The 27,372-nt window shown below is 37.9% G+C and overlaps 1 protein-coding gene across 8 annotated transcripts in view; it reads right to left on the reverse strand.

Moving 5' to 3' along the window:
* Positions 1-2,993: 2,993 nt before the first annotated feature.
* Positions 2,994-27,372, reverse strand: part of arhgap24 (Rho GTPase activating protein 24) — an 82,402-nt gene continuing 58,023 nt past the window's right edge. For 6 of the 8 annotated variants that reach the window (XM_038275017.1, XM_038275014.1, XM_038275022.1 and 3 more), the window contains 7 exons: positions 21,672-21,794; positions 14,455-14,662; positions 11,879-12,011; positions 9,881-9,954; positions 9,675-9,796; positions 8,429-9,587; positions 2,994-5,356 (listed from right to left, as the gene is read on the reverse strand). In XM_038275017.1, coding sequence (XP_038130945.1) covers positions 5,092-5,356; positions 8,429-9,587; positions 9,675-9,796; positions 9,881-9,954; positions 11,879-12,011; positions 14,455-14,662; positions 21,672-21,794 — 2,084 coding nt within the window. In that variant the 3' untranslated portion in view covers positions 2,994-5,091. Of the gene's footprint in view, positions 5,357-8,428; positions 9,588-9,674; positions 9,797-9,880; positions 9,955-11,878; positions 12,012-14,454; positions 14,663-17,537; positions 17,754-21,671; positions 21,795-24,748; positions 24,905-27,372 lie in introns of those variants that run through there. The other 2 variants (XM_038275021.1, XM_038275023.1) reach the window with 2 other exon arrangements.

Raw genomic sequence — 27,372 nt, forward strand, 5'->3', positions numbered from 1 at the left:
AAGATAAAGAAAGTTTTAGCTGAGAAGTTATTTTAGCCAGATGTGAGCTTAAAGAACAAGCCTGACATCGTACAAAAGGCCAAATCTCTGAAAGTTACAAATATTTACACAATTACTTTACAGAGGCTGTTAGGAGAAGGAGGCAGGAACGGGTGTCAAGGTTAAGAGAGAGAAGAAATAGAAGGATACAGAATTTTTTTGTTATGATTAATTGCCTTAGAAGAAGTATATCAAAACCACAGTATTACAGATTGTCCTCAATGATTAGTCTACCTGTCACATTACTGTAAGCAACACACACCTGTAATTCAGCACACATTGTCGATGTGCTCGGACACAGCTAAGAAGAGGAGTCCGCACATATAAAAATATGACCTCGTCCAACACATTTACTACATCCTGGCATATCTTGATGCACTCATATATCTTTTATTAATCTCTGTTTTTAGAATGTACAGAAATTTGGCGGTAGAGCAGAGATGCTAGTGCAAAATTACATGTCATGTAAGTTTTAAACACATTTAATGGCCAGTGATCTTGAAGCTGAAGCACATGCAGAAACCTGATCAGGTGAAATGTTTGATCAGGCCACAGACACTAAATTTGAATTAAACTTGTTTTTGGAAAAATGAATATTGACTGGAAAAAAAGGATAAATGCGCAAAGAATGTATGTTCTTATTAGTTCATTTTATCCTGTTTTTATCTTTACTTTATTTATTTATTTATTTTTTCTATTTTATTTTTTTATTCATATAAAAGATGTTAATTTGCACTGAATTGTGCTATTCAAATAAACTTTCCTTGCCTTTACCAGCAAGACCAGCATCAAATGTTACATGCATTTATCATGTTTACACCTACTTTACATATATTAGCTAAGCATAATGTCAGGTCAATATCAGTTGGTTTTAGTGACCATAACCTCATTGTCTTGAAAAAATAATAATAAAAAAAATCTAGAGATATTTTCTTTACATTAACTGGTCTTTAAAGATTTTATTTTTCAATTGTCTTGTGGAATAATTAAGAACTGTTTTTTGGGATGATGTTATTAGTATCTATGACCATGAAATAACTTAGGTGTCTCTACAAATATGTTCTCGAGTAAATATAGATGTATGAAGGAGAGAATATTAAAAACAAACACTGCTATGTGGATCTGTCCGTCTGTATCCATCCATCCATCCATCCATCCATCCATCCATCCATCCATCCATCCATCCATCCATCCATCCATCCATCCATCCATCCATCCATCCGAGTTTAGGTCGGTCCTCCAGCAGTCTATAGGCCTGTCTATAGTCTGTTAAGTTGATCCATGCAGAATTAAAAAACATAAGGAAATTAAAAGATTAAGCTTACTAGTGTCATTAATATTGGGACTAATAGTTGACACATTTAAACATTCTAAGTAACTGAAATGAATGAGATAACAAAAAAAAAGAATACAGGAATGAGATTAATATCTGTTAAACATGATGACAAAAAGCTTTGGAAAATCTTTAATTAAATAATAGAAGAAAAACCTAAAATTCTCCTGCTGCTGAGACAAACTGTGTTTTTATTACTCCAAGTAAACAAAGGAAGGGAGGACTTTCCAGAAGACGAAGCCAAAGCCGGTGTCGAATAGGTTAACAGGAGTTACAGAGATCTGAAGAGGTACCGTGGGGAAATCCAAGTGGAAGTCAGGAGGCAGATCCAAGTTCAGTCCCCAGGCAGAAACCAGCAGGAGTCCAAAGACAGATCAGGCAAACAAACCCGAAACAGGAACAGACATTTTCAAAGGAGGCAGAACTGGTCAGGATCAGGCAATCAGAACAACTCACAGGGTACGCTAAAATACTCTCACCAATGGCTTGAATAATCTGGCACTGATGACTGGGAGCAAGCAGCTTAGAGGCAGGAGCAGGTGGATAAAATGAACAGTGATGAGAAACTGGGCGGAGATAGGCAGGTGATTTGAATGAACCATTAAGCCAGTCATCAGAGCCAAGATCATGACAGAATTTGTTTTGGCGTATGATTAGATCAGGGGGAAAAGGCTAGTTTTGAATAACAATAAAACAACAAATATGATCATTGGGTCAGGACTTGGAATGCTGACTAGCCCTGAGGTAAAATTAAATATTGGTGGTGAATATATACTGCAAGTTGACAAAACTAAACTATTGGGCTTTGTTCTTGACAAGAATCTTGGACTGAACACATAAATATTACTGAATAAAAGGAGCTGCAACACAATGGATACCAAAACCTGTTCCTATTTTTACACTAATCAAATCACTTGTTTTATGTAATCCATCATTCTGCAGCATAGTCTGGACTTCTGCAGAGAGACCTCCAACCAGCACCCTTGAAGCTGCAGAAAAGCAATATATTCTAGACGTCTGTGGCTCAGTATAAAATAAATATTGCAGTAACGTTTGGGACCTTTGAGTATAACACTGTAAATTTGCAAATGGCAATTTTTCGTCTAAACCAAATCTCTTATCAAAATTCAGTGTACAGTCATCCTACAAGAATTGAAACTTATGATCTAGTGGTACCTTCTAAAATCCCTAGGCTTAGACAGTTTTATTTATCAATATACTAAGAAGTTATTGAACAAGTTCATACCTGCCAGGGCTTTCATCTTAGACTCTTAGCCCTTTCAGGCCAATTAGCCTGTAGCCAAATTAGACCAGAAAGAGTGTTTTTATTACTAGAAAGAGAGCTTTATTAAATCTAAAAAAGACTAGAACAAATTCGTAGAACAAGGAGGGGCCTTAAAGGCTATTTTTTTTAACTATTTAACACAATTCGTCGGATATTGATCTTTTTAAAATTTTAGTCAGTATCTCGATGACTCCGATAACAAAAAAATAGATAATAGGACAAATCTATATTTTAGCAGATCATATTTGAATCTTGTATAACCTATATTAATCAGTGACTGACTGAAAACTATAGGCTGTAAAATCATATTTGTGTGAAAGCAAGAACCAAAAGGACTCAAAGAAAATGCATTTATTTATACTGTCATGTCTTCACAAGGTTGCTTGGAACAAGAATTTGATTTTGCATGAGTTTTATTATCCACCATCCTGATAATCCCTAATCTGTTTCATGTGTGGAATTCACAGAATGAAGTGACACCAGCAGCTTGGCTAAAGCCTTTTATTTCCCAATGAAGGGCACCCAGTGAGAAGCAGAGGGTCTCCTCTCTTCTTTGGTTGTCCAGGCTTTCTTTTCCCACCCCTTCCGTTTACACATTCCAGATGTCCTGCAATGACCAGCAGCAGGTTTAAAATGGAGTATGATGTCTGGTGGAAAAGCAGTTTGCCCCTCATCTAAGCTGACCCTTTAGCTGATGCACACTGCCTGTAGACATTTGGTTTGAGGCTACATACATACACTTCATGAATAAAAAGTCACAAACCCTGCTGGACTCATGCACATTCATGCACTCATCCTCTGCAATTACTGTATGTCATCTGTGCCGAGTCAGATTTATTTTCACAGTTAAAAAACAGCTCTGTTGGTAATAATCCAACTGCAACCTTTAAACTTGTGCTGCGATTTACATACATCAGTTCTGATGGGTGTCTTATTTATATACAATCATCTTTTACAGTTACATCTAATTCAATCAGACTTTAAATTAGAATATCCACAAACATTTGCTACATATATCTTAAAGTGAAAAGGGCATTTTATCCTCAAATTCTGTATATGAACAAAAATTTGTTACGTTAAACTTTTGACAGTACCTATCCAATGTTTACACTTGTTAAGTTTTTTATTGAGTTTGGCCCCTGACAGATTTTTAACTGTTCCTTGTCAAAGGTAGAATGATTATCCAGCAAACCTTACGACTGTAATCATAAAATTTTCAGGTTTCCTACATACATGGAGACTTTAATAAAAACTTAGAAAACCCAGTGACCAACCTCCTCGTCAAATATTCTAACTTTACTTTAGTAAACTTTAGTTGTTTTCATTGCACAGATTTATCTCTAAGACTGCTGACCAGATAATAGTGAGATTGTATGTTTATATGTGAGCAGGTATGTATGTTTTTTCGATTAGAGAGAATCAACTCAATAATTCTATTTAGCGTAGCAAATTCTTTTTTTATGATTTCATTAAAGTTGTTTGTTGGATAATTGTTCCACCATAAAAAAAAAAAGAAAAGGTTCAGTTCAAATCCATCATTAATTAAAGCCCAAAATAAGTATTGCATGCTTGGTCAAAGATGAATTTATGCAAATGTCTTCCTGACAGCTGAATGTGACAGGATTAAATTGCATTTTTAAAGCTACAATGATTCAGTTTGAACTGATACCATGTCATCTAAACATCAGTCAAAAACAGTGCATACTAAGAAGTAGTGTCCTCAAACACCTATAAAAAATATTCAGAACAGGCTCTTTTTTTTTTTGGTCATGAGTAGATGTAACTGCACAGAAGCACAAGTAAATACACAACACATATACCAACTTAAATGGTATGCACATTGACAGAACATTCAGTACCAACTGAAGTGCAAAAACACAAAAAACAGTTCTGATATAAAATATATCCCCATCATAACTTTGCTTAAATATTAACATTTAGTATTAGATTCAGTTCTTTTTACAGGCATTGATTCCTCCTATATACACGAGCCAACGCAGAATGGTTCTCTAGATTGTATTCAGAGCATAAAGAAGTGAATCCAATTGGTGAGGAGTTTGACAAGATTATTATTGGAGATCCATGTTGGAGGTTATTTTCTTTCAATGTTGCTTCATATTTGACCTTTTCCGCTCGTATATTCAGTCCGAACAGCTAACATAAAATGTACCATTTGCAATCACAACCTGACGGCGTTTTTTCCTGATGCGAGTGAGGCGAGCACCACAGCAGTTTCTGGGAAGGCTATAGTGTCCATGAGGTGTTTAAATAATGCTATATACAAATATAATGTAATCCTGACGTCACACCAGGTGATGTCTATATTTACAAATGGTTTTCCTTTTTAGCCACTTGCATTCTTCTAAATTTCCTTCAGCCGGCCTCCAAATCCTGTTTTAAGTCCCATGGGTAATCACATACACAGCCCTCCCTTTCACTGTATCCAGATGGTATTGTTCCGGTCCGGTCGGCGTTGTTCAGAGGCTGCATTGTTGCCAGTCGCTGTGAGGTCGCTAAATGTGGAGAAAAACTGCTCCATCTCTTTCTGCAGCATCTGGTTTCGCCTCTCAGCGTCCTCCTTGGCCCGCTCAGCGTTGCGCAGCTTGATTTCCACCATGGTGTACTTCTTCCTCTCCTGGTCCAGCTCCTCGTGGAGGCCCACCATCTCTGTCTCCAGCTCCAGATTGCGCTGCTCCAAACTGGAAAGGATAAAGAGAATTGATAGTTGGGCAAATAAACTATTTAAGAGCACCAAAAATATAAAGTTCTCAAACATGATCTGTGTTTAAAGATTTTTTTTTTCAAGATCTATTTACACTGAGGTAGTGAAATTAACTGTTTGGCAGAGGCTTGTGCTCTCTGAGGGATTTCTAGTTTTTTTACTAAATCTATTTTTGTTTAAAGTGATTTTGACAGTTTAAAAACAGGATAAAAATTAGATAATTTCAAAAGCTCTTACAACAGGAGGAGGTAAACTTTATTTCCAGTTATCCAATGGAATTAATGCTAGGTATTTAAGGGAGGGTAAGGGCAATATGGGCTACAGTTAAACATTTATTTGCTTTGATATACTGTCTTGAGGAAATCTTTACCAAACATAAACAGCTCACTTTAACATCTATACAGATTTAAAAAAAACATGTTTTGATCAAAGATTAAAGTCTTCTTTGCTGCAACCCTGTTTTGATTGTTGAGCTCTATGTTTCATTCACTGAATCCAGTCTATATATTACATTCATAATAGTCTTATTGGGCCTCATGAAATAGCATTTTCATTTCTTTTAAATTTCTCTTCAAACGCTACACATCAGATTTAACAAAATTTTTAACTTCAGTAAGTTTATGGGGAAACTTCAGTTCGTAACTGATCCCCATAAACGTGATGCAGCTCCCCTGTGCAAACGTATGTGAAATGTAAATATACATATAAGGCTCTAACTTCCTACACTTGGAATTCACATACATGGCTTTGAAGATGAAGAACAGAGACTTTAGCAGCAAAGAAATAAATCACAAGAGCTGTGAACGATGTGGCTACACTGTTACAGAAATAAAAATAAGATGACAATAAAATATCAATTATAATAATACAAATACAAATAAAAATATTTTGATCTGAAAACAGTCAATGAAAACTTCTCATGGAGGCAGAGGTGTAACAAATGCTGTAAATGCTTAACATAAGTTCAAGATTAACCAACCCGAAAACATTCTTCTAAATCTCCTTTTAATACAGAAGCACCTGACCACGTCTCATCCCTTCATCGCACTCTCCATCTCCATCTCTGCGTGTAATAAAAATATTAATGGCAAAACTCTAATCTATCGAATTTAGACAGACCCAAAACCAATTTTTATTGAGACAAATCAATAAAAATGTTACCATTAGAGGAGTTTCAAGGAGCAAGTTGCTGAATTTTATTCTGAACTTTCTATCCATTTTCTGTTCCAGATGTTATTTCACTAGTAGCTTGTTCTCTGACTATTCTTTCTTTTGACAAAATTAAAACAAATTGAATTAGTATCCTCTGAATACTGACATGCCAGAAGCAAGTGTGGGGACCTATAGTTTTGTCATCAGCGGATAAATATCTCATCTATATTTACAGAGCCGCATAATATACAAGAACCTGAATTTAACAATCCAGCAGAACTCAGAGAATTTTGGCTTTAGTAATGGACGAATCAGAAAGCACCAATGGAATGGTGCATTAGCTGTGGCTGTGATAGAAGCTGTACGAATAGTGCAGGCAATAAGGAAGGAGGAACGACCAGGATGCAGGATGCTCCCTATTGATACTACATCAATGTTCCTATCCGGCACTTAGGACCTACACTGATTGCCAAAATCCTCTGCATGACAGGAAACTACACAGTCTATCTCATGGAATTTAACACAAATACATCGCTCTATTGTACTATGTGTGACACATGCAAACACAAATACCTTCAAATTTTGGGGGGTTTATAATTGAGAGCTTGAGCCATTCACTATATTTGTGTAAATTGTTTTTCGTAATTCTTTTTCAAAAGGCTTTAGTCCCAGTTTTGACTTGCATTATCCATGTCTTTGGTAACATAAGGGCATCCTTAAGGTGGATGGCTGCCCTGGCTTTAGCACAGCAGTCTGAAATTCCTTTCCTATCCCAAAGCGTTCTTATTGTTGCCATGTGAAAGAAAAGGAGCAAGATTTTGCCCTTGAAATCAAACCGAGGAGGTAAATAAATCATTAGATTCAGGTGTGGGTAAGCAGAGAAATGTTTAAGAGGTGCAGGGTCTGAAGTTGAATAAAGGAACACGGGTCTAAAAGTTACCGCAATTCGAACAACCCTGCTAAATAAATTATAACACACTGTTCCTACTAAGCCTCTTAGGAATGACTGTTTGTACAACAATCATTCCTCTCCTTGAAGCAACCAAAGAAAAATAAGAAAAATGGAACAAAATTAATAAAAATTCATTTATAATGAATACCAGTAAATACAAATGTTAGAAATATTAATATGGAAAAAATTTTAATAAAAAATAAAAAAACTGCAACAAATAAACTATCAGATTATTTTGAGGCTTTGTGATTAATTAGTAATGGTCTACATTTTAACAGCCATTGTTGGCAAGTAACATTTTTAAATACAAATAAAGATTATTTGAGGACTCAATCAATAAATGTACATATGTGTGATTATGCAAAACTACTAAAAAAAAGGCACAAATAAAACTTGAAGGGTGTAATCTTCAGTTTAAAATGCTAGGTCACTGCACTAATACTTATTAAGAAATGTAATTTTATAAAATGCAGTTCGACTTACTCTCAAGTTATCCACAACTGCTGGACTGTCATTAAACTGTGTACCATGCTCACACTCTGATCTGATTAGAATTGTAAATTTGATAATCACTCATTTAAAAACTTGCTTGGATATGCATTTAAATTTGTCAGTGCAATAAATTGTAAAACATTTTTTAACAAATTTTCAGGTTACTGAAAGCAGCTTGCTTTTAGAAGATTTTAGAATAAAAGTAGTGCACTACTCCATATATTCTTCTGCTAGTTTGTAGGAAAAAAAAGCATCAGAGGTAAACCAGGAAAACTTGAGGCTTAATGCTTGAATAATATCATAAAATCTTTTAACAGAGTATTACTTGGAGGGTGTGTAAATCTGGTTATTGCTTGTTGTACTTAATTGTGCGGATAATTTTTGGCCAATCAAAAGGGGTATAATCTTTTGTTTTGCTATTTTTTTGAAGAAGTAGATCCTTAAATGACAAACCTTTTAATCCTGGCCTCATAATCTGTCTTCTGTTTGTGCATTTCCTGTTTCAGGCTGGCCACCAGACTGTGCAGAGCGCTGTGGCTGCCAGCTCCATTACCCAAAGGGAAACCTTCACTAGTATCACTACTGCCTGTGCCCCGATTGCTTCCTCCTGCTCCATCTCCGCTCCCTTCCCCGCTGCTGTTCCTGCCCCCTCCCCCTGACTGAGGAGGCTCGCCTTCCTGAGCCGCTCCGTCCAGGTCTTCATACGGTCCACTGTAGAAGTCCTGCTCTGGGCAGGTTGTGGTGGAGGAGCGGCAGGAGGTGGAGTTGTCTGGGAGGGAGATTTCACAGGAGGAAGTGGACCAGGTGGCGCTGTCCACACTCTGCTTGTCCTCACAGCTGGTATTCAGACACATGCTGGTGATCTGGTTCTGCAGGTTCTGGTGGTTCAATTGGACATTGTCATACGTGGACAGGCGGTTCTGATTGGTTGTTTGATCTCCGTTATTGGAACTGTCACGGGTCTTACTGTTCTCCCTGAGGGCGACGCAGCCATTTGGGACCCAAAGCCCATTACGGTTGCTTGGACTTCCTGTGATGATGTCAGAACCAGAAACCCCCAGGCGAAGAGTACCTGTCCCATTCGCTGAAGGACTGCCTCCACTCGTCACCCCACTAGTGCCCATTTTGGTGCCGGGGCCTTTAAGTGCCCCACTTCGTCGCATGGGCAAACTCCCTCCTAGAGTCACGTTCTGGGTCCTATCAAAGTCTGACGGGGGCGAGGAGCTGAAGGACCCATTAGTAACAATTCCACTTCCTTTATTGAACGCTGGGTTCTTCTTCACCATCAGGGGTGGACTGCGTGTCATTTCATAGCGTCCAGTGATGACATTCCTCGGACTCACAGATCGTGGGGAGCCGCCGTTGTGGACTTGTTGCCGTTGAGACTCCGCCGCCTCCCAAACACACTGCCTTGCCTGCTGTGAGTTGTTGTTCTCTGCATTCTGAGACAGGGAGCTGACTGCTGAGGTAGTATTGGTGACTTGTCCCTTCTGTGGTTCAGTGTTGTTGTTGTTGGCGAGTTCAAGAGAAGTGGGTTTTACTTCGTCCCTGGGAAACAGCACATCGTGATGGCCGATCAAAACAGCCATGAGCTGTTGGACCAGAACGGTTCCTGGAACAATTAAATTACGAACTATTAGCAGGCGTAAACTGAAGGAATGAGAACCAAAGTGATGGACACCTTTAACACCTACAGTACCTTCCATGATTGTTACCGGATCCTCTACCTTTGGCCTTAAGATGTTTGGCCCAAAGACAGTCGCCAAGTTCTGGACGCTCATTTTATTCACCCCCGAATATGACTGGACTTCATCAAGAAATCTATATAAAAAAAGGCAAATATACATAAACTTTTACCTCATAAACATTTGCGACAAACTGAATGTCAATAATCGTAGTCTCTACCTGCAGATGTACTTCAGGAGGTTGTAGTTTACAGAAGGTAGACTTTCCACCAGCTTTTTCAGTTCCTTCATGCCCTGCAGGTTAGACATAGATTTTAGGCCATAAAATCATATAATCTGCGAACTAGAATTTTATATTGAATGATTAAAATAGACTAGTGATAAATGAAAAAAAAAAACACAAAAAACTGTCATATATGATCGATCATCTGACAGAAGAAACTAAGTGTATTACCAGACATCTCTTCCTCAGGGATGGGTCACAACATATGAAACATTGCAACAAAAATGTTTTAACACAAAATATATAAACTGATAAATGAAACCCATATTATGAAAATCAGTAACTTATGAAAACAAACATTCCACTTCAAAAATGTATTTTGCTCTTATTAAAAGTATCAAATATTAGGGGAGTGGCGGCCTATTGGTTAGTGCATAGAGGAATCCTGAGGTTCTAAGTTCGACCCCCACTCCCACAGACTGCCACTCTGGGTCTCTGAACAAGACCCCAGGTGCCCCACGATGGCAGCCCACTGCTCCCCAAGGGGAAGGGTTAAATGCAGAGAGTTAATTTGCTCTGTACTTGTGACAGTGTAATGACAATAAAAACAGAAAAAAAAAATGATCTTAGTGGGGCTAACATGATTTTCATTAAAAAGAAACACATTACAATGCCTGGCAAAGATTCAGATCCCTTAAATCTTTTCCCATTTTCTTCAAATTATAATCATAACCATTCTACTTTTTTTTTTTTATCATTTTATATCTGAAATGTAGCTCTGCTTGAGTTCAGCCCGTCACCATCTGCAAATAAAATTCAGTGCAGCCAACTTCCTTTAAACTTCAACTAATCATTTAGCAGACTCCAACTTTCAGCAATTCAAACTCATTTTGAATGCATCTGTTCGCAGCGGTTTGTCAGAGAACATTAGTAAGCATATCAGCATCACGGTGTTCATTTGGTTGTCATAGAATAGTCAAAGGGCAAAGGCCACACTGTTTGAAGAAAACTTTAACAGTTTTCGATTAAAATCGTCTATAAGCTATGTAGGAGATATCAAAAACATGGAAGATGGGCGCTCTAGTAAGCAAACCACTGCATCTGGACATTGAACACACCATTCCATTGGGGAAACACGGTGGTGGCAGCATCATTCTGTGAGAATCGCTTTCTTGTATAGGAACAATTAAACTGATTAGAATGAGAAGATCATAGAACTAAATACAGACTAAAGGATGAAAACCTGAGGTTGCAGAAGACGGCAAACTACCTTTGAGCACAGAAACTACCTAAAAAACAGCCAGATTAATAATGCATATGTTTAGATCAGAGCACCGTCTTGTCTAAGAATGGTCCAGTCAAAGCCCAGACCTTAATCTTGTTGGCAATCTCTAGGAGAATTCTGAGATTACTGCACGCCTATGGAATTGCAAAGCTAGAGGAGCTGTACACCAAAGGACTTTCCGCTTTAAATACAGCAAGATGCTATTTGACAGAGCAGCTACTCACCTACTAGACTGACTGAATTCAAGTCCATGCCAAACCTTTTATATTTGTTTTGAAGAAATTGGAAAACTATAATTTTACTTCCAACCCACATCGATGCCCCATCTGAAGACATATGCCACATATACTCCTAATAAAATACATGGAAATGTGTGGTTGTAATGTGACAAAATGTGAAAAAGGTTCAAGGAGTCTGAGAGCTTTTGAAGTATATGAAGTAGTTATCCGTAGGTTATTCCTTCCTTTAAAGCCGAGCGATGGATGAAAACAGTATTTAAACCGTTTTAAGTGGCAGCTTGGTTTTATGATGTAGGGGAAGCCAGACAAAGTTACTAGGTAAGGCAGAACAGAGAAGAATTAGATTGAATAGGACTAAAGAAAGGGTTTTCAGAGCTTGCTTTTTATCAACTAAACCCACCTTATGTTTGGACAGAGGGATGATGGGAAATATACAAGGTAAAAAGAGAAACTTTATTTCATATTTCCTACCATTTCATCATCTTTGCCCAGGAGTTTTGCGTTGGCCAGGAACTCTTCATATTTCATGAAGGGGATGACTGGCTCAGGTAGCTCTCTGAGGTACAGCTTCAGTAGGGAAGCTACCGTATGCACGTCTGTGTTACTGTAAAAAGAAAAGATAGTGAGAATACTGGGACTGTAATATTATCTATGGCATAAAGCTTCTAAACAAAGAGAGATTCTTTTGTGATAAGAATTTCTATACCATCACATTTCTGTTCAATATCAACATGAAACTCCAAGAAGGCGGCAATAGAGATCGATAATTAAGTAAAATGTATTGGTTTCATGTGAAACACATGTATGAGGAGCTGACTTTGTGCCTCACTTGACACACTGACCAGTTTCCCTCCGTGTCCGCTGCACTACTGCATATTACTATTCTGCTGTGTTGGGTTTTCTCTTATTGGCCAGGCTTTATTAAGTATTTTCTTAGATGTTAAAATTTTACAAGGGATGAAAAGGGGAACCCAAGGAATACTTATATTTTTATAACTAATAGTTTTCTCTTTTAATATTTATTTTAATGAGTTGTTGTAGACAGAGGCTGGCCCAGGAAGAATCTCTTGTAGCAGTCTTGAAGACACAGGTTCTCTTTGGCGGCCTGACGAAGAGGACAAGGTTTTTCCATAATGTTCATGGATATATTTTGTACATAATAATCTCTAGAGGTTCCAGAGGATCCAGGTAAAACCTGTAAATTACCTTTTCATTCAGGTCAGGTGTGCGACGGCAGGGAAACAACATGTAGGACGCTTTGCCCTGAGGACCAGGGTTAAGAAACCCTGCTCTAAAAGACCATTTTCTCACATATATCAGCAAATACGTAAGTCAATGTGTTTGAAAAACACAGTGTCTTCCGCCATTGCGCTCATAAAAAGTTTGTGTATTGGTTTAATATCAGTGTACCGACCTGCTACCCTCAAGTGTGCTAATAAAATTTCTAGGAGTTCCAAGAACAGATTTATCAAAATCATTTATCAAAAAAGATCTAAGCCCTTTATGTCAAAGGTTTTAGGATAGAACCATCAGGTGTTTTTTAGATTTTTGTGATTCTAAGCAGGATGTTGAATTCAGTGATTCCTTTAATTTCATCTGCATACCTCAATAAATGCATACATACTCATGCATACCCTAGACCTCTGGTGCTGCAGGTTGCATTCAAGTCTATTAAGTTAGATTTATTTTTTCTAAAACTAGAATTAAACTCTGAGACGAAGCCACGTTTTTATTTCCAAACAAATAAACAAAGGTTCTCATAAAATAAAGCTGTTAAAAATGTTGTCATCTCCACATCTTAGTGTGTATTTCTTCATACTGAAAAATCAAACATTTAGAATTGTGTTCATAGCAAAAAAAAATAAATCAAAAAACCTGTTCCAGCCAACTGTTATTTATATAAGCACTCCTGTATTCCCACTTTGCAAGATTTAGACTCTGTTTAGCCTGAAGTACTGAGATTTATACTCACTCTGTATAACAGGTCCCTAAAATCTTATTACCTGTGTTACACAATGAGCCCTTTGGTCACCTGGTATTAATTATCCACACACCAGACTGCTGGGGTATTTGCAAATCTTACTTGCTTTTTTTATTGACATATCTAACTATATGTTACTAAAACAGCAAATACTCTCTCTTGATTATATTACTATTCTATCTATCTATCTATCTATCTATCTATCTATCTATCTATCTATCTATCTATCTATATTGTTTGAATAAACTCAAGAGGTAATTGAGAAAAAATGCTCTATTCTTTATTGCTTATATGTGTTTCGTTAAATCTCTGCACTATACAAACAAACAAAATAAACAGGAAACCTGGAATTTGAGGGTTACTAAAAGAGAAGTGCAGCAAGCACTGGCTTGTTTGGATGATCTTCCATGAAAAAACGACTTGGATTATGAGATGATAGTGATCCAACTAGGGGCAGGTGGTGATGCCGGCAGGAGGTTATGAAGTCTAATCAGGGAGGAGGAGGATGGAGTCATTGCCAAAGAGCGGCTAAATAAAGATAATGAAAACCTGTATTTCACATTCTGTCCTTTATGCATCACCCTGACAAAAAAATGTATAGATAGTTCGGGTAAAGATGAAGAACCTATAATTAATGTTATGCATGGATTAGTGCAGTTTCTTTTTTCATTTATATATACCAACAGAAGTATTTGATTAGACCAATTCATCTTTACAGTAAATTGAGAAATATTCATGCTTTCGTATTCAAACTAACACTCTGCATCACAGGTACACTGGGGAGTGTTGGCCTAGCGGTTAGAGCAGTGCTCTTGTTCTCTGAGAAGGTTGCAAGTACCCGGGTCGATCCCCACAGGCTCCACTCTGGGTCCCTGAGCAAGACCCTTAACCCCACACTGCTTCCTGGGCACCGCACTGCTCCCCAAGGGGATGGGTTAAATGCAGAGAGTGAATTTCCCCATTGTGGGACAATAAAGGGATTTAGATTTAAATTAGATTTAGTTTAGGTAAATACAAGCTGTATATCTCTGCATATTGAGTTTGTATTCTTGTGTTTTCTCCTCACCAATCAAATGATGGCTTCTCCCCACAGTCGAAGGCATCCTGCAGCTCTTTAACAAGATTCGCCTGTCCTGGGAGTCTGAATAGACCCTCTTCTTGAAGCCCCCACTGGCGAATGAAGTCTACGCACTGCTCAACTAGCATTGGGGCGAGCTTGTTCCCAAACCGGCGCTCATACCGCACCGTCTCCTCCAGCTTCTGGCCAAAGATCCCTGAAACATATGAAAATTGTTAATTGCTAAGGTGTGAGGGAAAGTGATATTTTGATAAACAAGTTCTCTAATCCACAAAAGATTAACAGGCTCATAAACATCGAGCTCCTTTCGTATTATTTTTAATGTCCATTTGCAAACTAAACCTCAAGAATTTTTCCTCCAAAGCTATTGACAAGCTTCAAGTATAAAATGGCATGGATTTTGGACCAGCCCTCTTGGCTCAATTCCTAGATCACATGTAAATTAGCTGGCTTTGTAGCTCAGGTGGTGCTTTGAATCTAATGCACAAATTCCTAATGGAGTTGAAGTTGGGCCTAGGCGTGAGTTTTGGTAGGTGATTTGCGATATGATATGCATCATGATACCTGGGTCACGAAGCGAAACTATAACCATATTGCAGTATCACTATGTATTGCGATATTTTTCCAAGCTATCAAAATTAAATGTATAGATAAAAAAACAAGTACTGTATATGTTCATCAGAAGATATTGATCAATTATCCACGTCTTCCACTGTGACTGCTTCAACTACAGATATGGAGCTGCGCCGCAAAGGAAAAGGGCTCCACAGCGCTATCTGCCAGAGTGGCAGTGCAGAGTTTGCCTATTTTCCCTCGTTTTGCTTTATTAAAATCATTATTAGGCACTGAAAGATGGATATTATATTGGACAGCCAAAAATCACCATATACTGCCAAATAGATTTTTTTTCCCACACCCCTGGTTGGGCCTATACCGAGATACATTTTACCTGCTTCATTTGCTCCAAAACCAATTTCAATATGTTTTTTGGGAATATTATTCTGTCTTGTTACAGTTTTAAATTACAAACCATTGATTTGTAGTGAAATTTGACGGCACATCTCAGGCCTCAATATTTCACCTACATTTTAGATGCACCAGTATGACTGGTACAGTAGCTCACAATGTTTCCTAAGCCCCAGTCGCAATGTTGTGCATCTATCAGTTTTTTAAGGGTACAGAAAGACAAAACGTTGTACGAAAATAATGACTGGACATCACCTTACTAACCATTAATGACCAGATTGGTAGGTTGCTTCCAGTATATTTTACAAAATATATAAAACATTTAGGTGTAACATGCCCAGCATACGTGCACCAATACTGAAGGATCAATGCACATCTCTTAATTTAAACATCTATTTAAACAAGGGATGCCCTGGTCTGATATTGGAACTGGTCTGAAATCAGCAAAAATCTCCAACAAAAGCATTTATTTACACAATCTTATTGCAGCTCATGTGTATGTATCAACAGAAGGGATTAAGGAGGTCTTCTAAAGAGATTTGGATCTGCATACTTTTTGAGGCTTTAGATAGAGACTAGCTATTCGCACACATACAGACACATGGACACGGTACCAGGAGTCTCACTGGCCAAATTAGAAAAAGATTATCAGGGGCCAACGTCATAATGCAAGCACTCAAAAAACATTTCTTAATGGATTTATCATAGATCACAGAGATTTATCTCTTCTTGTTAAGCATTTAGTAACTGCATTATGTTTGCTGCTAAACCCACCTCTCTAAACTCATTGATAAAGTTGTAGTATGACCACACAGCAGAGGTGTGGTCAGATAAAAGATCTTTATTAAAAGTTATGAAAGAAAACAAAAGCAGGGAAGCAATACATAGAATGCATTAATTTCCCTTTTACTGTCAGATAGTACAAAAAGTTCTCATTTACTTGTAAGCAAAATAATGGTTGACCCAAATTCATAAAAAAAATCCTTAAAGTTTTTGTTTTACCTTCAAAACAAGGATCAGCCAATGTTTTCCAAAACATAAACCATGGAAACTCCTGGACTGACAACCAAACAAATGTCTAAATAATAGAAAGTGACTGAACACAATTTGATCCCTCCAGATGTTCAAGTTATGAGTGAAGGAATGTTTTCACCGGGTCACATCTAACAGCTAATGCTTCTGAGTGTTTCTTTCATGCATGTTTCCTTTTCCTTCTGGACAGGTTGTTCTAGCAGCAGACCTTCATCACATAGGACTGATACTCTGCAATAGCTTGAAGGTTTCATCAACACTTTCAGTCCCTGTCAGTCACACATAGTTGCTCCTCCCAGGCAAAAATCCATGTGGAATGAAAATTTGTACAACTGGTGTTTCATTTTGTTTTTATTGTGAAAATATGTCTTTAACACATAGTCAGATCAAGTTTTCATGGACATAAGCTGTGAATGACTTTACATAAAAGAGAAATAAAGCATTATTTGCTAAATGCATTATAAGGTCTTGCTGTTCATAAAGAATAGGAGCTAAAGCTCAGACCTTAGAAAAGTGAAAAAAATATCAGGCATGTTCTAATGGAAGGAAAGCTTTAGAACAAAATAAAAGCTGACTAAATCTCTCTGACGAATGCACCGTAGAATATGATTTATACCAGCAATACAGCTAAAGTAAAACTGCACTACTTCCAATGACTTTGGTAATTATTTTCTTAGTTTCTTCAACAACTATAGCTCAGAAAAATTTAGTTTTACAAGTTACAGATATATTCAGAATGTAACCCCAAGCCATAAACTGGTTAAATAGTTAATGGTTGAAGGCAAAATTTAACAAAGAAGAAATGTTCATGTTTAATTCTGAGTATTCATCTGTAGTTATCTATATAAACAGTTTATTGTAGATATCATGAACTTTGTTGTCACCAGGGGTAATTTGCTTCGTAGCCAGCAAGAAACTAAAGAAAGAAGGACAGTAATTTCTTTCTCTGTTCAGTACAAAAATGGCTTTGTACAAAAACAAATGATGAATAACTTCATCTGAAAAAATTCTAGTGAACTTAAAAAAAGAACCCTTAAAAGTGTCCCCATTACTAAAAGCAGAAATGTAATTACCATGAAACAAATCTCCAAGGATCCAGATAGAGAATCCACAGCTGCACATTTTTTTCTACGATCTCCAATCACTGTCCTTCCTGTTTCCCCGTTGATCGGTACTGTCTGGAGGACTCCAGTTAACGGGACTTGGTTTTGAGCCCTCTCTCTTTGTCCAGCAGTCCGTTCAAACTTTTAAATATTGCAGCAGTCCTATTCAGCCTCTCAGGTCTCAGTCGATCACTGCTGCCGCTGCAAAATGGCTAAAGTCTGTCTGTGCTCTCTGTATGCATGTCTATGTGTGTCAGAGTGAGGGGAAGCCCGGCTCGGCTCAAACATGGAGCCACCTTTCCTGTGGCATCTTTGACAAATGGCTCGTCCTTTTGAAGAGCAGTCAACTGCAATAGACATCAAACTCCCTGCACTGAAAACAGAGGGGCCAACTCTGCCTCATCTATTCTGTTCATCAGTGAGGGCCGCCTAAACCGCCTGTCTGGTTACAAATGCTGTACTTGTGTGCCTCCAAAGCATAATCTAGGCCAGTCAATAATAAGACTCGCCAGCCGGCAGGAGACTCAATAATCAGCACACTAACTTCAACAAAGTCAGAGAACAATTACTGCATAAATGCCTATAGCTTTTTCAGGGACCGGGTATTTGCTGGTTTCATTTACATACTAGTTGTAATTTTTTTAGAAGAGGCAATGGAAAAAAAAGACAATATTGTGAATGGTGCTATAATCACTACTGATCTTAACGATCAGGAAACGAGAAAAGCTCCTCTTCTGTGTAACGATAACTTGCGGCATTTCGAAGGACGCAACTAGCCCAGAACCAATGAAATCATGATCCGTTTCCTAAGACCTGGTCCTTTCTTTGCACGTTAAATAAGAAATTTAAGTCAATCAAACTTTTCTAGTTTTAGAACAAAAAGGTTTACAGGGTCTTAAGCTAAAATTCAATTCCAAAAAGTGATGGAATATGTCAAGGGTCAAATTGTTATTGTCAGTATATAAATATCAAACCTGTGTGAACTCTAATATATTTATGGATTTTCTTTCCCCAGTTACATTCTCACATAGAGCTTTTACTTTGAAAACATTTTAAAACACATTTAAATACACTATATTGCCAAAAGTATTTGCTCACCTGCCTTGACTCACATATGAGCTTAAGTGACATCCCGTTCCTAATCCATAGGGTTCAATATGACGTCGGTCCACCCTTTGCAGCTAGAACAGCTTCAACTCTTCTGGGAAGGCTGTCCACAAGGTTTAGGAGTGTGTTTATGGGAATTTTTGACCATTCTTCCAGAAGCGCATTTGTGAGGTCGCACACTGATGTTGGACGAGAAGGCCTGGCTCTCAGTCTCCGCTCTAATTCATCCCAAAGGTGTTCTATCGGGTTGAGGTCAGGACTCTGTGCAGGCCAGTCAAGTTCATCCACACCAGACTCTGTCATCCATGTCTTTATGGACCTTGCTTTGTGCACTGGTGCACAGTCATGTTGGAAGAGGAAGGGGCCAGCTCCAAACTGTTCCCACAAAGTTGGGAGCATGGAATTGTCCAAAATGTCTTGGTATGCTGAAGCATTCAGAGTTCCCAGCCCAGCTCCTGAAAAACAACCCCACACCATAATCCCCCCTCCACCAAACTTTACACTTGGCACAATGCAGTCAGACAAGTACCGTTCTCCTGGCAACCGCCAAACCCAGACCCGTCCATCAGATTGCCAGATGGAGAAGCGCGATTCGTCACTCCAGAGAACGCGTCTCCACTGCTCTAGAGTCCAGTGGCGGCGTGCTTTACACCACCGCATCCGACGCTTTGCATTGCACTTGGTGATGTATGGCTTGGATGCAGCTGCTCGACCATGGAAACCCATTCCATGAAGCTCTCTGCGCACTGTTCTTGAGCTAATCTGAAGGCCACATGAAGTTTGGAGGTCTGTAGTGATTGACTCTGCAGAAAGTTGGCGACCTCTTCGCACTATGCGCTTCAGCATCCGCTGACCCCGCTCCGTCAGTTTACGTGGCCTACCACTTCGTGGCTGAGTTGCTGTCGTTCCCAAACACTTCCATTTTCTTATAATACAGCTGACAGTTGACTGTGGAATATTTAGGAGCGAGGAAATTTCACGACTGGATTTGTTGCACAGGTGGCATCCTATCACAGTTCCACGCTGGAATTCACTGAGCTCCTGAGAGCGACCCATTCTTTCACAAATGTTTGTAAAAACAGTCTGCATGCCTAGGTGCTTGAATTTATACACCTGTGGCCATGGAAGTGATTGGAACACCTGATTCCAATAATTTGGATGGGTGAGCAAATACTTTTGGCAATATAGTGTATATCCAGTGTCTGATGCTTCAGGTACTTATGCCGTATATAACTATTTCCCTATTTGTATTTACCTGATTGGGTTTGTGGTGAGGTGCTCAGCTGCCTCCTAACAGAGTTTATATTCTCAGCATCATTTACTGCCCCTCAGTTCAATTCAACTAGAAGTGAAAGTAGGGCTGTTTTACTTTAATGGACAAAGCAATGATCAGATGTCATATTCAGTCCCTCAGTGAGTGGGTTTTATAATCTGAAACTAAATGAACTGAAATAAAAATTATTTCATCAAGCTAAGCTAATAATTATTATTAAGTATGGCAGATTGAGATTAAAGTGTTTTCCATTCTATCCACAACAAGACAGGTTACTGTTAAGATGTAAAGGAATACATAGAATAAGTATAAAAAAGGCACTGTTTTGAATGTAGAAGGTGCACTGTGAAGAAAAAGGATCTACAGCAGAACAGCAGCAGGTCAAACATAACCTGACAGTAGTCAGATTGGATGTGCAGTTATCAATCTGCAATGGCTGCCGTTCAGTCTGTCCATGAAAAGGAGGGATGTTTAGTAGAATACTTTGAGCTGGTTTGGTGACGTGCCAGCGAGTACCCGCCTTCCATAATATGCTTTCAGCCAATCGTAGCAGCAAGTCGTGATGTTTTACAACTAGCAGATAAATTAAACTTTTTCCAAATCTTGTCGGAAGATAAGCGCAGACATTTTTCACATCTACAAATGCTCAAAGTGCTTCTCTTGGCTCCTTTTTTAAAATGAGAAATTGTTGCTATTCTAGCTTAAAATGTTTATAATGCCTTGGCAAGGCAAACACTGCTGGAATGTCATTGGTCCTACTTTGCATGGTTACGAGAAGGACATATTAACAGGAGTCATTCAAGATGGGTTTTTTGTAGGACTGAAAACTCAGATCTTGTGACAACCCAGCTTGCAGCACAAGGTTAGGTCAAACATGAATTAAGCAATGTTTAATTATGTCGGCCATACGCTGTTCTTTGCATAACATAATCCCATCAACAGCGTCGCAGGTAGCCGAATGGGTATTTCTTTATTCAGCTTTAAGCCACACATTCAAATGGCACAGCACAATAATATGTGGTTGCGCACATATTACTGCAGATTCGTCATTGCTGATATTAGACGGCTTTTGTTTCCTGTGGGCGGACTGGGCATCAAAACTAAGATTCAAAAATAAAACAATTGAACTACTCCAGGAGAACTGAAAGGCTAGAACCGATTATCAGTGCTACACAGCATTTCAATGTCCAGGGTTTCAGTTTTTCCATGACGGAAGCTTGTTTGTCCAGAATCCATTGTTGGGGTACTTTACAGTGACCTTTGCGTGAAAGAGTTCCCATTTCTACGATGATGCATGAAGCTGCATGCTAGCTGCAACTCTTTCGTCCTTTCCATCTGGCCAAAACCCACTTCAAGTGTATCACCAACACATAAAAGACTAGTGAGACAACATTTAGTGCCTCACTCTTGTTAAGTGTGATGTGACTAATATTGACCGCCTCTACGATTAAGAATTCTGTTTTGCTAAAATGTTATTTTCTTGCAAATGCAAATAATTACCGGACCTTAGTCTTTTTTTTACCCTTTTTTCTGCATGTTTTAGGTTTTCCCCCTGTTTCCACACAACTGACTAACATAAATAAATGATTAGCATTCCTCTGCATCCCTAGGTGGCTGATGAGGGAGTCATCCAGTCAAGTCTAAAACATGCAGGACAGTTGGTCCAGAGGACAAGGGTTGAAGACCTCTAGGTCGAGTGAAACAAGGGCTGCATTCATGCTAACCTCCACCAAAAGGTGCCCAGATGACCCTCCGAATCGTCTTCACCCAATCCTCCATGTCATTCTGGGTGCTGGCCATAAGTAGGTAGGTCTCATGGTTGGTTGTCATCCGCTCTCTTTCTCCCCCTGTAGTCCACAATGACAAGGGAAAGAAATCAATATGACAGATTAAAAAACACGCTTTAAAAAGCTAAGTTTATCTCTTTTTCTGCAGCAGATCTAGCATACAAGCACATATTTTTACTGCTAGTAATATTGTGTAAAAGGTTTTTATAAATTAATTATTTATCCCCAAAAATGGTGGTTGTAACCTCACATTTACAATTAACTCCCAAAAAACTTTTTTTAATCTATGGCTTTCTGTTTCGACACAATAAGAACATAAAACAGAAGCTCATTCTCTTAAATATGGGGAAGACAGGAGATCATTTTAGAAAAGTATGGCAAAAGGCTTTGGGGAAAAATAGCATAAATTAGCAAAACTGAAAGGTAAAATTCAGCTTTAAATTGGTTTATTACTGGGTGAGTTTAGGTCATAAAATGTCACATGTCTCTCTGCTAGTTCCATTTATCCTGCCTTCAATCATGAGGGATTCTGCTCCATTGATTGTATCCTGGGATAAGGTCTTCCTCTGCCAAACAAAATCTGAATATAGGCATAATGCTGCTTGACAGGCCAGAAAAGAGGCTTAGATCTAATCTTTAAAACGACATGTCTTTTATTTAGATTATTTAAACCCTGGTGAATAATTGATTATGGAGAGTTCTAATAAGTTTGTGAATCAAACTGCTAACTTGATAGGATCACAACAGCACAGCCAGTCATGGCAGTCTAGCTAAACAGTTCACAGACTCTGAGTTAGAGCTGGACTAAATTTAGAATAAAACGTTGACTGAGAAATGTATGCTCACTGTCAACCCTGATGGGATTTCATTGACAGTTACAGAGGGCCATGTGGTCTTCACATCTGTAAATCTTTCTTTACAATTTCAATGCAGGCTTTTAAAAATGACTACCTACAGGTTAGACGCTTGAACTTTTTGATTTGTCACTTTTTTGTTACTTAAAATCAACAACTGTATGATGAGTGTTATATGGTGTTTTTTTTTACATCCTGAGATCAAATTTGCTGTTTTATTTACTATAAACTGCATTTCGTCAACTGTGTGACAGATCTGTGGGACAAATGTTCAGAATTGTATTTATTTGCTTGTTTTCACCGCCTTCCAGAGTTGCTATTTCTAAAATTTTTTGCAAATTCTTACACAATGACTATAAAAAGGATTCTGAAATACATTTTTAAACCTTTGCAAAACACAACAATAAACCACTTTTATGTATTTGGTGCCATTTAAAAAAAAAAATCTGAAATCTTTTATGGGGAAAGTTGTAAGGATGGGTTAACTGTAACACAAATCTGTTGCATATCTCTGAAGGATTCTTGGTTGTTTACATCCAGTCACTTTAGACACTGTCTAAACTATCTGTTTAAAAGCACAGTATATTGAAACAAGTTTTCAACAATTATAGCATTTAATAAACTATTACCATGCACTTTATAAATATTCCTTTACATTTTAGGTATACTTGTATAATGACAGAGCCAAAAGTAAAGGAAATAGTGAAAGCTATTTAAAAAAATAATAAACATTTGGTTTGGACTAATATGAAATAATGAATGGTAATAGAAAATAAGCCAATGTAATGACTAAAAAGAAGAAATAAAACAGAAAGAACAGCGGAACCTTAGTTTAAAATTTAAATCGGGCATATACAGAGCTAACTAATAATTATATGTCCAACATATAGTAAATATTGAATAAAATACTAGATCATGCGTTTCAGTAAGTGTTACATAATTCTTACTCTCTTATTACTTGTCTTTGGGGAAAAAGCATTATGTGTTATTGGTTAGTCACGGTTTTTGAAACACTCTTTGAGTATTGCAGTTGTATTACATTTCAGCAAACACGATCAAGATATATTATTAAAAGCAATCAATGTTTTTGGTTAATTTCTAATCAACAGTTATGAAAAACATGACAGCTTGAGCCCCGCTCTCCCTTACCAAAACTAGAGGCATAAAAAAAAAAAAAAAACATCATATGTAGAAATATATTTGCTTTTTTGAATCAAGAACAATATTTTAAATGTGTAAATATTTTAAGACTAAAAGAAAGAGAAAAACTGAATATAGCAACACCAAAAAAATACAATTTTATTTCATGAACTAATCATATTTACACTATACATATATTGATCAATTTTATGCAGAAATATTACATATTAGTGGTACATTAATTAGTACCTAATATCTAATTTGTTGATATAAAAAGCCAACCAATGATTAAATAGTAAATTAAACAATACATTTGAGCGATAATTTAAATATCTATTCACAACCCTTTGTCAGCCTATTTGTCAACAATAAACAATCTAATAACTAGAAGTCATTTTTTTCTTAAAACAAGTGTATTTGTTCTTGAATTGAGGAGGTAAGACAATTTGCAAATGGAAAAAGACATTTAACTTTAAAATAAGAAAAGACAATTGCATTGTCATATTACAAGTGCATATTATCTAATTTTAAGAGTAAAAATACTCAATCAATTTACATACTCAAATTAAGAGTAAATAAACTAGATTGAAGAATTTTTTTTCTTACTTCTTGAAGATTTTTGCAGTGTGTGCCAAAGTGGAGAGTCATGCATTAAGTCTAAGTAGTCTAATGGTCTCCCTAACTCCTCCAGTGATCATTCATCCTCAGCTATTGATTGCACCCAGCTGCTCCCAATGATTCATTAATTAATTAACTGCCTACACCTTGTAGTGAAAGCATTTCATTCATCTTCACCAGTATCGAACACAAACGAGAGGGATGTCCAATGTGGATTAAATATATAAAAACCGTCCTACTAAAGCTGAGCGCCTGCTTTTATGATTTACAAACAAAAGGCAGCTCCGTCTCTCCTCCGCACTTCCTTCCTTAAATCCTGTAATAGTTTCTTTTCCTTCCACATCCCTCCAACAGTGTTTCGGTTTAGTCCCGCACAGAGAAGCCATAAAAGCGCGTACTGACCGGGTAATAGAGCCGCTCACTTGCTCTCGCACATGGAAGTGTTTCTTGAAGTGTTGGAAAAAATCTCCGCGGCTCCAGCTTTTACTTTGTTTGTGACCTAAAGAGCTCAGCCCCGCACCGTTTCCCCGGCATCCACCACGTGACCGGCGCCGCGAGGTGGCAGGTCATTGTGTGCGTGATTTAGCGGGTGAGATAGTGAACAGTGGCTGCGCAAGTTTTTTCACGGTCTAAAAGCCACCGCAGTGGCGGAGCTAGATGGGGGGCCAGGGGTGGCCATGGCCACCCTTAAGGGCTGGTTATACTCCCGCAGCAGTGTGTTGCAGTGAGCTTAGACATTTTTAATTTATGCTAAATATTGAAGGGTGGTCTGTGCTATATGCTGTGGGTCTTGATACTGCCGAGGCGGTGAGGAAGTCGGGGCGGGTTTATTCCGACAACGGAGGGACATGACGGCTAAAAAGAGCGGGGATCCAAGTGGAAAAAGGGTCCCAGCATTCTTGAGCACCTCGATCTTCTAGCTGATCAAACTTCACGAGTTGTATTCCGCAATTTCGGTCATAAAAACAAAACAAGCCGGCATCCTGTCTGCGTCAGTTACTATTTGGGAGAGGTGCAGCAAAATGTCTGCAGGGGGGGCGGGGACGGCTTTTTGTTCACTGCAACACCTAAGCAGAGGTTTCGAAGTATAAATCAGTCTTAAGCCAATCATTGGCCACCCCTGTGGCCACCCCTACCATTTTTTTCCTCCTTTAATACAGATGGTAGGCCCCATATGAAGTACAACACCACATACTCCACCACAAACTTCTTTTTGGTATCCATCGTCGCTAACACTTTGTACGTAACTGTTATGGTTTTAATCTACGCTCTGGATTACCCATAATTCCAAGTTGTATTGTCAAAAATTAAATACTCAAATACATTGTTCTTTTAAGATATTTATTTCGGTTTGAAACATATATTAGTGTATTTTTTACCAACCGTCTAATGAACTATACACAGTTACTAGCATAGTAATTAAAAGTACCACTGTCTGCTTTGCTACTGGTGTCGTGTTTAAACGTCTCACCATCATGTTGAAAACTGCCATGTGTTGGGGTATAAATAAGGTCTGTTCAGTTGATCTAGTATAAGGTGGTTTTAAGATGAATTTTTCGCACCATTACATCTACAAAGAAACGTCCTAGTCCATATTGCGTAGGGGGCCTACCAGGTGTCAGTGACAGGGCCCCTAAGAGGTTGGGGGCCCCCTAAGCAATTGCAGTCTATGCTTATCGATATTTACGCCATTGGGTGGCAGCACTAATACTCCCAAGTGGAATATTCAAAAAAAAAATTTTCGGTGATGAGATATACACATTAATATACTAACATCAAAGATGATAAGTACAGAACTAATGCTCTTTTCAGAACTAGATATTATGTTATATGGGGTAAAGAGAAAATTATGTGTATCTGCAAGTCATCTGTGAGTCTTCAGTGAAATCAAAGATAAATAACAATTTTTATAAAAAAGTTATCAAATAATCAATCATGTAGATATTAGTGCTTGTAAATATCAATTTTATGCAGAATGTTCATTGATAAAAGTAGGTCAGTAATGACCATGGAAAAGATTTACGCCCCAGAACTCAAAACTGAGTTTTACTCACCATACCTTTGATCTAGAAATTACAGATGTTTAAATATATGCGTGTATTTTTTAGCAAAGGCTGTAGGAAAGTATAGTGTTGATTTAGAAAATATGAATGTTTTGCTCATTAATTTTCCTGTTAGAACGGTGAAGATTGACCGTGAGGTTTTGGTGCCTATCCGCTTTCGTCCACCCCTCAGTGTACACTGGTTATTGCCTGGACACCCTTATAAATAATTTCTGGCTACGCCTCTGTGTTCTAGGTCCTCCATACAACTGTGGGGTTCTGCATATGTTTAATACTCCTTCTAATCTCTTTTCAGTACTTCGATATTTTATTTATTAATTTTTCTTTATGAAATCAGCTCTAGTCTAGAGGGACATGTTGATTAAATCAATTGGAAAAATACTTTTTTCATCCTAAAGAAAATAAATAATCTGACAGAACACACTATTGCTGTATGAAAGTAAATGAGAAGAATGCTGAAGGCAATCCTGTAATAAAAAAATAATTTAAAAAAGTTATTTAAAATAAACATCTCCCAGGAATATAATTATCGATCCATGCTTCAACAGTAATGGATCTCTTTTAAAGGTATAGTGGAGGATTTTCACAAATTCTTGAAAAGACCCGCCCTCTCAACTTTAAAAGAAAATGCACGTGCATAACCCTGTACCTGCGTGCAAGAGCGTGCACAACCCCATTTCTCCTTGTGCACGCTCTGTTTAAAAGCTGCTGTTTGCATCGCTCATACGAGCTTAGTTTCCAAAAGATTAGCAATTTTTCCACTATGTCAGACTCAGCAGCGGTAAGTGAAAATGAGGACGAGCACGTAGGATGGCCTCACATAAATATGTCATCAGAATGATTGACAATCAGGAGGACCTTTTATTTAGATGATCCACCCAGAACAAGAACATTGTCCATTACACCATTAAGGCCTATCATGTCTGACTCTACAAACTCCAATGCACTTTTTTTTCTTCCATC

This window comes from Cyprinodon tularosa, unplaced genomic scaffold (assembly GCF_016077235.1).
Source record: "Cyprinodon tularosa strain WSP-4 unplaced genomic scaffold, ASM1607723v1 ctg94, whole genome shotgun sequence".
NCBI classification, from domain to species: domain Eukaryota; kingdom Metazoa; phylum Chordata; class Actinopteri; order Cyprinodontiformes; family Cyprinodontidae; genus Cyprinodon; species Cyprinodon tularosa.